Below are 11,852 nucleotides of genomic sequence, written 5' to 3' on the forward strand. Positions count from 1 at the left end.
AATGAAACTCTGATCGCGGAAATTGTTTTTGTGGGTTTTACGATTTTATTTATCTTTGTTCCGATGGAATGGGGTGCTGTTGCCGCCGATGTTAGCGTCCAGTACTTGTAGTGGTAGATTCGGTGAGAATGAGTGGGGATATCAAAGAGCCGGAGTCGTGAGCCGTCACAAGACCGTGAAGGTTTTGTTGAAGGGGTTGGCTTTCTGACTCTTGCTGACCTTTGCAATGAAAGATGGTAAAAAAACGTCACGATTTGTGATGGCAAAGACAGGACCAAGAATCCAAGAACCCCCACGGGCAAATGATGCGGGCAAGCGATGAAAGCAGGACGGGCAGGCGGGATCAACGGTTTTATTGCGACTTGCGATTTTGGCGACTTTCTCGGCGGCATATCATCATTTTTCTTCAACCACTACCCACGTTGCCATGCTGTCATGTCGTTTACCGGTTGAGAACAAAGACAGTAAATACACGTACGTAGGTGGCTCAATGATATGTTTCGCATTTCATATTCCATTCTTGTTTCGAACCTTTTGAATTGGTTTGCGGCAAAGAGTTGATGCAAAGTTGCAACCCGCACCCATCATCTCAACGGCGTGCTCGGAAACCAACATCGCCGTACAATTCAAGATTCGTTGAGATTCTTCATGTCCGTCACCCCTTTTGCAGAACCGGGCGGAGTGGTTCCGCACATTGTACACCATTCAATTTGGACTCGTGATCTACATATCCGATTACTAGAGACGGTTAAGAATGAGCAACGGGAATGTCTCACAGTGACGGTCTGACGGGCATGGTGAGAAGCATGGCCGTTTTTATCAACGAATTCGGACTCTGGGGATGGTTGTCAGTGACTGCCGGCCCCCCGTATTTTGAGGAGTTAAAAAGACGGAATGCTTCAGTGGAGTTCAGTTCAATGCCCCCGAAGGCTGTACAAAATAAACCGATGTAAATACCTTTTAAGTGGCGGTAGGTTCCGTCTAATCTGTACAATCTTCAACCCCAAGAATCCCCTCACAGCCAAGCAAGATGGTCGCTCTCCACAGCCCCTGGGAGTTGGTGAGTGAGCGACCACTGATGACCACTGTTTGAACCCTTCGCCGCTTTTTCCCTCTTTGTCTCGCGAAACCTCACCCGTCCACTGACCATCCCAAACATCGACACCCATTCACAGCCCGCGGGAACATCGCCGCCAAGCAAACAATGGATCCAAAAAGCCGGGGGCAGCGTATCATTGACTGCCTTGATTCGTCCATTCCCGTCCAACGATGTCATTGCATCGCCCTGAAGCCTTTGAACTTTTCTGCCGCCGCCGGTGTTGGCTGAGTGTTGAAGATGTCGGTTTCTCTCTAGACATCCATCCCGCCCAGCTCGGCCTGCCCGTCAACTGGACAAGCAACCGAAGCCCATCCCGCCCAGAGTGGAAGAAGCTCCGAACCGAAGCTCCAGTTGCTGAACCAAGGCTGCCGATAGCTCTGCGCTGGCACCCCCAACAGCCAAGTGAAAAGAGGGTGGCATACAAGATGCGCTGTGCAGACACTCAGCAACCCAAAGACACGCCATTTTCTTGACTCCCATTGACCGGCCTGACCTCCGGTTTCTCTCCAGGCCTTACCGCCTTTATGTATACCCCTCAGTCCTGATCAGAATTTGCGGCTTATACGCAGCAGTGCACCACCATCAGCCGAAAGAAAATTCACGCCTCCACTCCCCGGGAGTTGCGATACTACCTTGAAGTGAAGAAAAAAAAGAGTACGAGATGGATGACACATCGAGAGAGTCCAACAAGCCGTTTGATTGTGATATCTCGTCCGGTCCCCAGTACTAGCTAGCTAGCGGCTCATCCCTACTACTAGTCGTAGTGTACTGCTAGTGTACCCTGCGCCAAAAAAAAACCGGGCAACTATCAACAACCTCCTCGGCCAAAGACGAAGCGAGTGTGAGGATAGGCCGGCAAAGTGGAAAGGCAGCGAGTGGTGCAATCGAGGAGAAAAAGGCTGCAGAAGCTGCAAGCAGGGCACCAAAAAGTGACCAGCATAAGGACCAGGCTGGTTTAACGGGCTCTCCACTGTCGAATCCGTACGAGGCAGATCCCTCTCCACCATATTTTCTGGTCCGGTCCATCCAGCCTCAGGGTTCCTGACCCTCCTGTTCAACTCACCTTTCTCTCCTCTTACACCGACATCTCATCTCAAAGAAAGCATCAACCACCACAAGTTTGAAACTTCCAACGCCTCACCACGCTTCGGAAGGATTTTTCTTGTCTCGAGTCGTGAACAGCCAAGACTTTCTGGAACTGTTCGACAAACCAGGAACAACAACTTTCTTGACTCGCTCGCCAACGACCAGTCTCGATCCCCGTTTCAACGCCCACCGACCCTGTCAGGCTCGATATATATCGTGAGCCGTACTGCCACAGCCTTACCAGAACGGCCGACCAACACACGATCCTTCGTTTCACACTCACCCCGAACATTGTTGTGTCGAGTTTGGGCAATGCCCTAGAAGGACCTCGCCCCTCCGCCCGTGATGACTTAGGGTCCTCCAAATTTTCCTGGCACCCCGATTCCATCTTTTCCAACATCTCCCATATGTCGCGGCTTGAAGGATTATGGCGACGCTGTGGACGTGATCGAGCCAAAGACTTGATTCATTGTTGCCGGCCTCCTTGACTGGCATCGCCTTACCAGGCGGCAACATCAAAATGGAGGCCCATCATCCTCACCACCAAACACGAAACGTTCCCGACAGAGGGCCCGCCGTCTTCGTCGTCACCACCGTGACGATATGCTTGGCTACCCTCTTTGTCGCGGCTCGAATGGTATCGCGCATCGGAATCGTACGCAGAGTCGGATGGGATGACTACATCATCGTCCTGGCCTGGCTCATTTCCATGTTCCTGTCCCTCACCATTGCCATGGCCACGAAACGTGGTCTTGGTCGTCATGACGTGAATATCGATCATCAGCACCAGGCAGGATTGAGGATGTGTGAATATGTCTTTTCCATCCTATATGTATGTGTTCTTTGTCTATCAGCTGTGATCCACAGAATCCACTAACATTGGTAAACAGAATCCGGCCCTTATGGCCACAAAGACGTCCATTCTCGTCTTCTACCTTCGCCTGGCTAAGAACACGCAAAAGATTCTTCGGATGGCCTCCTGGGCTGTCCTCGTGGTTGTGAACGTTGCTGGAACCATCCTTACTTTCATGAACATCTTTCAGTGCACCCCCATGCGCGCTGCTTGGGACGTTACGATTGAGGCGGCCAAGTGTTTGCCGTTATTGACCGAGTTTATCTGCTCGGCCCCCGTGAACATAGTTACCGATCTAGCTATCCTGGCCCTTCCTATTCCCGTGCTCACCGGCATGCGTCTACCGCCGAGACAAAAGACGATTCTTATCTTTACCTTTGCTCTCGGTATCTTTGTGACGGTCGTCGACGTCGTCAGGATTTACTATCTCCAACAGGCCGTGGGTATGGTACCCATGAATCCTTCAGACAACCCCAGCGCAATCTACGGTCAAAGTTCGAATTTCCCCTGGAACGCTTCGCTATCTTTGATGTGGTCGGCTGTCGAGGTCAACGTCGGCATCATCTGCGGCTGCATTCCGACTCTGAAACCCTTAATCATCCGAATTCTTCCTGCCATGATTATCGACCCGGATGGCACTCGCAGCAGCACCCGGGACAGCGCCCAATTGGACGCCGTCATCAAGCAGGACAACTCCGACAGCAGCCAACCCATCACCTCTTCAACGCTGAACGACTCCCACGCAAGCAGCGCCCCACAAGCACCAGAGCCGGTCCATGTGCACAATGACCGACTGTCCGAAGAGATCTCCATCCGAGACTTCCTGTCAGCTTCATGCGTCAACGAAACCCCTGTTGCGCCCGAAAGCAGGGCCCCTACACTACCAGATCGACGGAGAGTCTCCAGTGTCCCTTCGGCCCAAGAGAACTCCATCTACTTTGGTTTCGTGGAGATGAAGAAGCCAAAGAGCATGGTCAAGTCTTCGGTATCCGAGTCGTTCAAGTACTGCACCATCGTCAGCATCCTCTTCTTCCTCTGGGGCTTTTCCTACGGGCTCCTCAACACTCTCAACAACGTCGTGGCCGACGTGGCCCAAATGACCACCGCCCAAGCGCTGGGTCTAACGAGCGTCTACTTTGGCGGCGGTTACCTCCTCGGACCTCTTCTCGTGGGAGGCTGGCTCCTATGCCACGACGAACACCGCCGTTTCAGAAAACCAAGACGGGGCGACATTGAGCCGATCGGTGGTTTCAAGGCGACCTTCATCGTCGGCTTGCTCATCTACGGCGTTGGAACCATCATGTTCTGGCCCGGCGCCGTCCTTACAGCCTACGGCGGGTTCATGGCTAGCAGTTTCGTCGTAGGCTTCGGCCTGGCCGTCTTGGAAACCGCCGCCAACCCCTTTCTTGTGCTCTGCGGACCGCCCGAATACGCCGATATGCGCCTTCTTCTAGCTCAAGGCGTCCAAGCCGTCGGCGCCGTCCTCAGCGGCGTCCTCGCCAACAACGTCTTCTTCCACACCATCGAAGCACGACGGCACAGCCCCACGACTTTGCTCGATGTCCAATGGACCTACCTAACCATCACTCTCCTCTGCGTCTTGCTAGCTCTCTTCTTCTACTACTCGCCCCTACCGGAGGTAACCGACCGCGAACTAGGCCGTCTCTCGGAGCGTCTTCCCGTGGACCCAAAAAGGCGCTCCATCGGCGGGTTGTCGCTCCGCACAGTCTGCATTATTTTGGCCGTCGTCTCGCAATGGTTCTACGTTGCCGCGCAAGAAAACATGTCGGTATTCTTCACCCGTCTCATGACCGCCTTTTCCGACACGCACGAAGAATACCCCAACTCGCGCCCTGAGGGGTTCGCAATGAGCACCCTCAATTATCTAGTGGTGGCGCACACCGCGTTCGCCATCTCCCGCTTCATAGCCGCTTACCTCTGCTACCTGCACGTGCAAAACCCTTCCTCCAAATACATCCCATCCCCGCGAACAATCCTCTCTGTCTGCGCCTTCCTATCAACGATCTTCGTCCTAATGACCGTCGTCTACAAACCCGCCTCCAAACCAAACTTCATGGCCGTCCCGATTATTTTGTTCTTCTTCTTCGAAGGTCCCATCTGGCCGTTAATCTTCAGCTTGGGCCTCCGCGGGCAAGGAAAGCGAACGAAACAAACAGCCGCGTGGCTAACGATGGGCGGATCCGGCCCCGCTTTTTGGCCATTCGTTTCGTACGCGATCTTGCAACGGGGCGGAAGTATCCAGACTTCGTTCATTGTGGTTATTGTGCTCATGGCGATAACGATGCTTTATCCCATCTTTTTGACGGTGGTTAGAGATGCGAGGGAGATGGCAGATTGTGTGCTTGTTAGCACTTCTTCGACTAAACGACGACGGAGCGGCGGAGGGGATATGGAAAGCGGACCCAGTAGTCCTGGTTTTGCTGGAAGGGGACTATCACTCTCTGAACGTAGGGGTAGCGAAAACCCTATGACGCTGGATCAGATTATCATGAACCGACAAAGGGAAAGGGTGAAAGCAGCAGAAAGGGCTGCGAGGGCGGAAAATGGAGGGGTTTTGAAGAGACTATCGAGAAGTTTGGGGATTGGTGATAAGCCTGATGGGGACAAAGAGGAAAAGAGGAGGTCTCAACAGCAGCAGCAACCTCAGCGGCAGACGGGGATTCAGTTTGAGAAAACATGGGGGAAGAGTAGTGGTGAGGATGATCATGAGCCTCGGAAGGAGAATGATGGAAATCAAGATGAAGATCGTGTGGGTCCAGATGGTCGGGAAGGACAACAGGTGGATGAAGTGAGGAAGGATCCGAATCCGACTCCGGAGTGGGAGAGACAGAGGGCGCCTTGGGAACTCCCGCAGTTGGAGCTTGATACAAGGATTTTGGAGGATTAAAGCAGACAAGAGAAGAAATGTTGAGGGGTGTTGGATGACAGATGAAGACAGGGGCGTACGAGACCGAGACCTCATGCCTTATGATTGATGATTTATGCAGACACGAAAAGAGATACCAGGGCGTGGGATTCGAGATATACCACTAAGACAGAAAGAGCATAAGACATACGCACACGCACACAACGCATACATACGCTTTCCGCCACGACCGAAGAAGACAAGCGTGAAAGCAATCAGGAGAGGAGTTAGTGGGAAGAGAAGAGAGGAACAGTGATGCTTTGCAAACATCAACAGCACGCACATATTCTAAACCAGACTTGCGAGCAAGCTCAAGATACCCCTATAGTTATAGACTATAGACAGTAGAAGGAATAAAGCAGTAAAACAGAGTTCCGCTTCGACAATGCAAGTGTCTCTTTTTCGTGATCGTGACAGCCATGCCAATGACTCCTAAAGCACAACCTTTCCGCTTCAACGCTGTCATAAATTAATGAACCTCAAGCCTGATCATAGACATCATCCAGATAAAGGTCGCCACAAACCTTGACAATCCCCGCCAAAGCATGGAACAGCTTCCTCCACCAACTTAGCCCCTCCCACCACTCACTCTCTGTCTCACTCTCGTCATCCTCATTCTCCGCCTCATACCCGCTGTTATATCCACTGTCATCCTCACTATCATCCCTCAAATACCCCATCTCTCCCTCCTCTTTCTGAACAGCCTCCACCGTATTCACTCGCGGCCAGCCCCCAAATACTCGATTCTCCGCCTCAGATCCGGTCTCATACGCGCTATCTCCCCGGCTTGTATTCTCTTCCTCATCCCCAGCCATACTATCCCTCTCGTCACTCACTCCCTAAGTGTGCACCCCCTCTGACTTTGACTCCCCGCTGTCCACAAACTCATCCACCTCCTCCTCCTTCAACAAATCCTCAATCATCTTCCCATTAACCAAATCGTTTTCCACCACCCTTTTCATGGCCTCCTCTTCTGTCGCCGCAAGCCCAGCAGCCAAGTGTCTCTTCACCAGTCTTTCCGTGGCAACATCAAACGGCACTCTGACGAAGAACTTGAGGTCCATCATCTTGGCGGCATCGGACCAGGGTTTTTGATCTAGTAGGAGATCTGTTTTTGTTTCCATTAGCTTTCCGAATGCCCCCAACAACCATTTCACGCAAGAATGGAAGAAAGATGCAATAGTGAAACACAGAGAGTAAGAGAGAGAGACTTACAATTCCCCTCAAAAATAATCACCCTCGCTTCCCTCGGCACTTCGATCCCCATCTCCACGGGATCCTTGACCGCATGATCGAAACTAGGCGCCCACACCGTCGCCGTGCTTTCGCTCGTGATCGGCCTCCGCAGTTCCTTCACCAGCTCGTAGAATCCCTTGCCATCAAAAGTGAACTCGGCGCCTCGTCGCGCATGGGCCATTTCCGGGTCGGGCATGGCGGAGAGCTGGGCGCGCGTGAGGTGGAAACCGTCCATGGGGAGGGTGATGGCTATCTTTTTATAGTGGGGGGACGTAATCTCGCTGCTGTGTTGGGCGTGGTTGAAGTTGAGGCGTTTGGCGAGGATTTCGGCGAGGGTTGTTTTTCCTGTGTGTGGGATAGGTTTAGTTAAGTGATGGACTGGGCTGGTGATCGGGGGCGGAGGGAGAGGGAACAGGAGAGAGAAGGGGAGGACAGCTCTGTGGCAGAGAAGAAAGAAAGAAAGCTTACCGGAGCCCGGAATACCGGCTATGGCGATCACTATTTGGGAGTGCAGTGTCAGTTATATCTATCTGCTGGTCGAAAGTAAAAGAGGAAAAAGGGTAAAGTTGAAAAGGACAAGCGAGGACGCACATAGTCTCTGATCATTCCGCATCTTGTGCAACAATTGCTCGGCCCTGTTGGCCAAACGCTCTATCTGTGAGTCCATTGTGTTTGACATGTTCCGAAGACGAAGGGGGTATGCTGAAGAGTAATGACTGATAAACGTAATGATGTCACTTGTAAGTTGGTGATGAAGAAGAAGAAGAAGAAGAAGAAGAAGTGAAACGGGAAAAGAGGAAACTTGTAGAGATTTGTAAGTTGACTTTGACCAACGATTGTTCTGCCGTTCCCATATAGGAAGTTACTATTGTCAAGAAGTCAATCGGTGAAGGAAGGAGAGACCTGACCCAAGTCCCAACCCCGGCCGGGCCTGGCCAGCACCGACATGGCAGGAGGTGTGGGGCCGCCCTACGGAGCTCCACGGGCCACTGCGGGGAAGATGCCGCTCCGTTGTACAGTCCATAATGGTTTGGTTGTTAGTTCGAGACCTCTGGTCAACATTCTCAAGCGGTTTGCATATCTGATTCATTCCTTTCGTTCTATAACAAAAGCGTTATTTTGCTTGTGTATACCATATTTGTTCTCGCTATGCCTTTCCAAATCATGCCCAACCATTCATCTTGTCCTTGTAAGGCTTGGGATAATGTAGGATGCTTCCTGTCCTCCACGTTAGGAGTACCCAGCTCACAAACAAACGGCATTTGATTATAGGGCTCCGCAATTGCGGGCTGTCTTCACTTCCTTGTCCGGACTCCAGAGAACTTGCATCCCGGGGATGAATGGGAAAGTCCTTTCACTGCCCGACTTACACCTTTCATTTCATTACTTCCTCTTCATTCACCTCAGCCTTCCAACATCAAATCACCTCACAGACAGATAGCTCAACCATTTACCACTAGCCAGCCACCAGCCATACCTGCCAAAATCCATCACGAAAAAAATCTCAATCTTCATATTCGAAACATCACAACATCATGTCCCTCGAAGCCGAAGCCGAAGCCCTCGAGTCCGGCCTCCTAGGCATCGGCCTGGGCTCTGATTCCGAAGACGAGTCGACGACCACCACAAATGCCAAAACCGAAGTCGTACCCGAATGCGCACCTCCAGCAACCAAAGCCGACCGCACCGCCCTCTCGGAAGAAGCTTTTCAAGAATTGAAGAGGACGTACAGAGTGAAGGTTGAGAACGGGGAGGTATGTCTTCTCCCTAGTTATCCCCTCCATCCACCCTAGCATTACAACTGACAAACCCCAAAGTTCCACCTCAACCTCCCCTTCCCCCTCGGCTCTACCTCCTCCGACGGAAGCAGCAGGACCATCAACAAGCCAGAAGCGCAAGAGATCTTGCACGCGGTGGAGGAGCTTTATTTTTTCCGGAGATACGAGGAGGCGGTGGCGCTGATTCAGAAAATAAGGGCGGATGCGGGGGAGGGGTTGTTTGATAAAGATACGACGGGGTTGTTGAGGTTGTATGAGACTAGGTGTGGGGAGAGGTTGAAGTCGAAGGGGCAGTAGTAGGGTTGAGAGAATGAGAGGGACTGGGAAGAAAGGAGAGGGGAGAGGACTGGTAGGCTGGTTTTAATGATACCCTTTATATGCACATTTATGAGTGGTCGACGATGCTGTGCAATGCGGAGTTGGCAAGTTGACTTTGTTGATATCTTGGTCTGAAGTCTGAAGTCCGAAGTGGGGTCAAGATGAAATGACAATGGTTCGTCCGGTGTGAGTGCGAGGTTAGATGAGCGTCAACCGAACGCAAATCCAGCATATGTTCATCGCGAAAAGCCATTGAGCATCATGAGACGAACATCAGTCACGATCGTTAAAGAATAGCACCCCAAATGTCGAGAGCGGAGAAATGGTAAGATGTCTCTTATCTGTACCTCAAATGGCTAAAATCTAACAAACGCTCTAAATGCTCTTTCTAAATGTTCTTCCCAAATTCCTCTCTATCCTGCCTCTCATCTCTTTGTATCATCCCATCATAGCCGATGCGAACTAGGTACTTTATCTGAACCGAACGTCTAGGGTATGTGCAGCAAAGAGAATTTCTATCCCGCGCGCGCGCTTGTTGAGCCGTCGCATCGGAGGCCATCACCCCTCCCTTCTCGCTTCTTTGTCCGGAAGACCGGAAGAAATGACAAATGATGACTCCCACTTTTCTCTTCCGCCATCATCCTAAAGAAAATCAAAAATAAATCAGGGGTATCTCCGAAAAAAAATCCTCTGTGCAAATACCGCTCGACATGATGGGAATGATAATGACGGAGGGAGATAAAAGACACACAAGAGACGAGTGAAGAGGAAGGAAAATGCAAGTCTATAATAACACATCTTCTGAAATCTGAAAGTCTGAAAAATGAAGTAGATATAAATGAAGAACGCAATGCAAGTCGCTTCTTTTTCCCCCCCAAACCGAACGCCGTCTAATGAAGTTGACTCCAAGTCTATGCTTTTTGTTGGCTAACCCCCGGACTCCGTTTCGACACCCCTTTTGTGTAAACCCATCAATCGCAATGAAAAGAAAGAAGTGTGTAAGATAATGCATCATCGACGCCGCGCCAAGCCGGAGACAAAGCCCGCGGCGCGAAGTTACCCGGAGTGAGTTTTTCAGCTCAATCCTTTGTTTGCTTGCCACGGATAATGGTGCGCGACACGAATTTGTGTCGGCGAATGTCGTGATTTGGCGTCATGATCGAGCAGACGATTTGTTGATGCGTTGCCGGCGTAGATGCTGTCGTTGATGTGTGATGGTTATGCCGTCGCTCAATCGCTCCGACGATGCCGAGATGAATCGGATATATCAAAGCGATCTCAGATCGCAAAGGAAGACTTAGGCAGCCATGCGGATGTTACCCGCCTGCTCCCTGATGAGGCCCATCTTCTCCTTCTCCCTTTCCTCGGCGAAGACGCGCCTGCTCATGGCCAGCACGGACTCGAATCCTTCCTTGCCCTTAGCCGCGTTCTCACGGAACCTCTTGACGAGAGTGTCCTCGATGCTGTTCTTGATGCGCTGCCAGCCACCAGCCAGGGCAGTGATTTGGGCCTCCTGGTGGAACTTGGTCTGGTGCTCGCTGAGAGGGGAGTAGACGACGGTCTCCTGAACGTTGAGCAGGTTACTGAAGGTGATGTTGGTAGAGACCATGGTGACGGTCTTGGTCTTGGGGTCGACGTAGGAGGTCTCAAACACTTGCGACTCGTCCATGCCACCGCCCATCATGCTCTTGAGCCATTCCGGAGCAGCCTGACGGCAGGTGATCAGACGCTCGGTGCGTAGGATGCCGGTGGCAGGGTCGACGCTGCGGCTGATGGTGTCGACGGCGATAACGTGCGTCGACTTCTCGTTCCATGGGCAGTACTTCCGCCAGTTGGCGGCGGATACCTCTTCCCAGGAGTAATTGAAGGTTTCTGTGTTGGAAAAGACCTTCATTTTGATAGATGTGTGTGATAGGCTTTTATCGAGTTCGGTGGTGGTGATGGGTTTATCGAGTGTCGAGATATGAAACCCTTTTAAAAAGAAAAAGAAATCGACTCGAAAGCGACGCGCAGACAAAAAAGCAGACCGCAAGAAAAGGATAGACAATCCTTTATTGTCGACAATTGCGGTGACGCGGGTGAGCGGTCAGGTAGAGAAAGGGTGTCGGATGGTGGTGGTGGTGGTGTAAGAAATCGTTTGAACCAACGACAAGAATAGGACTTTTTGGTGGTCAAGGATTGGCTTGTGATGACACCTGGGAGGAGTGCGCGTAGAGAGCGGAGGAGCGCAGCAGAAAGTTCTTCGCAGGGGCTAGACTTGCTGAAAGTTGACTAGCTGACTGGGTAAAGAAAACCGGCGTTCCGAACAACGGCCTGGAACCTTAGGTTGATCGACGATAACGGAGGGCGTGCCTGGTTTGCTTGTGACACTCGAATGGACCCCGTCCGATAAGGTTTTTAGGACGGAAAAATAGGTAGGTGATGTAGATTTCGTTTATGGTAAATGATCGCGTGAATGCAGGTAAAGCGCAGTGCTATGCAGTATAGATATAAGACGTTTGAAATCAGAGTGGAACAAACTTTGTGAGACTTCAAAAACAGCAAGACCGGAACGGA

The 11,852-nt window shown here is 51.5% G+C and overlaps 4 protein-coding genes across 4 annotated transcripts; 2 read left to right on the forward strand and 2 right to left on the reverse strand.

The window, feature by feature from the left end:
* Positions 1 to 2,421: 2,421 nt before the first annotated feature.
* SMAC4_05576 (uncharacterized protein) lies at positions 2,422 to 6,436 on the forward strand. Its single transcript, XM_003349245.2, has 2 exons — positions 2,422 to 3,017; positions 3,076 to 6,436. Exons 1-2 carry the CDS (start codon positions 2,706 to 2,708, stop codon positions 5,944 to 5,946), a joined length of 3,183 nt encoding a protein of 1,060 aa, XP_003349293.1. The 5' UTR covers positions 2,422 to 2,705; the 3' UTR covers positions 5,947 to 6,436.
* A 44-nt stretch (positions 6,437 to 6,480) lies between these two features.
* SMAC4_05577 (uncharacterized protein) lies at positions 6,481 to 8,126 on the reverse strand. The gene is made up of 4 exons (XM_003349246.2): positions 7,792 to 8,126; positions 7,669 to 7,698; positions 7,180 to 7,545; positions 6,481 to 7,072 (listed from the first exon to the last, which is right to left on the reverse strand). Exons 1-4 carry the CDS (start codon positions 7,877 to 7,879, stop codon positions 6,804 to 6,806), a joined length of 753 nt encoding a protein of 250 aa, XP_003349294.2. The 5' UTR covers positions 7,880 to 8,126; the 3' UTR covers positions 6,481 to 6,803.
* A 609-nt stretch (positions 8,127 to 8,735) lies between these two features.
* Positions 8,736 to 9,275, forward strand: SMAC4_05578 (uncharacterized protein; the record flags this gene model as incomplete). The annotated part of the gene is made up of 2 exons (XM_003349247.1): positions 8,736 to 8,954; positions 9,018 to 9,275. 2 exons carry the CDS (start codon positions 8,736 to 8,738, stop codon positions 9,273 to 9,275), a joined length of 477 nt encoding a protein of 158 aa, XP_003349295.1.
* Positions 9,276 to 10,593: 1,318 nt separating this feature from the next.
* SMAC4_05579 (uncharacterized protein) lies at positions 10,594 to 11,190 on the reverse strand (the record flags this gene model as incomplete). Its single annotated transcript, XM_003349248.1, has 1 exon — positions 10,594 to 11,190. The coding sequence occupies one exon, from the start codon at positions 11,188 to 11,190 to the stop codon at positions 10,594 to 10,596; it is 597 nt and encodes a 198-aa protein (XP_003349296.1).
* Positions 11,191 to 11,852: the final 662 nt, after the last annotated feature.

The sequence above is a fragment of the Sordaria macrospora genome, chromosome 2 (genome assembly GCF_033870435.1).
Source record: "Sordaria macrospora chromosome 2, complete sequence".
In the NCBI taxonomy this organism is placed as follows: Eukaryota; Fungi; Ascomycota; class Sordariomycetes; order Sordariales; family Sordariaceae; genus Sordaria; species Sordaria macrospora.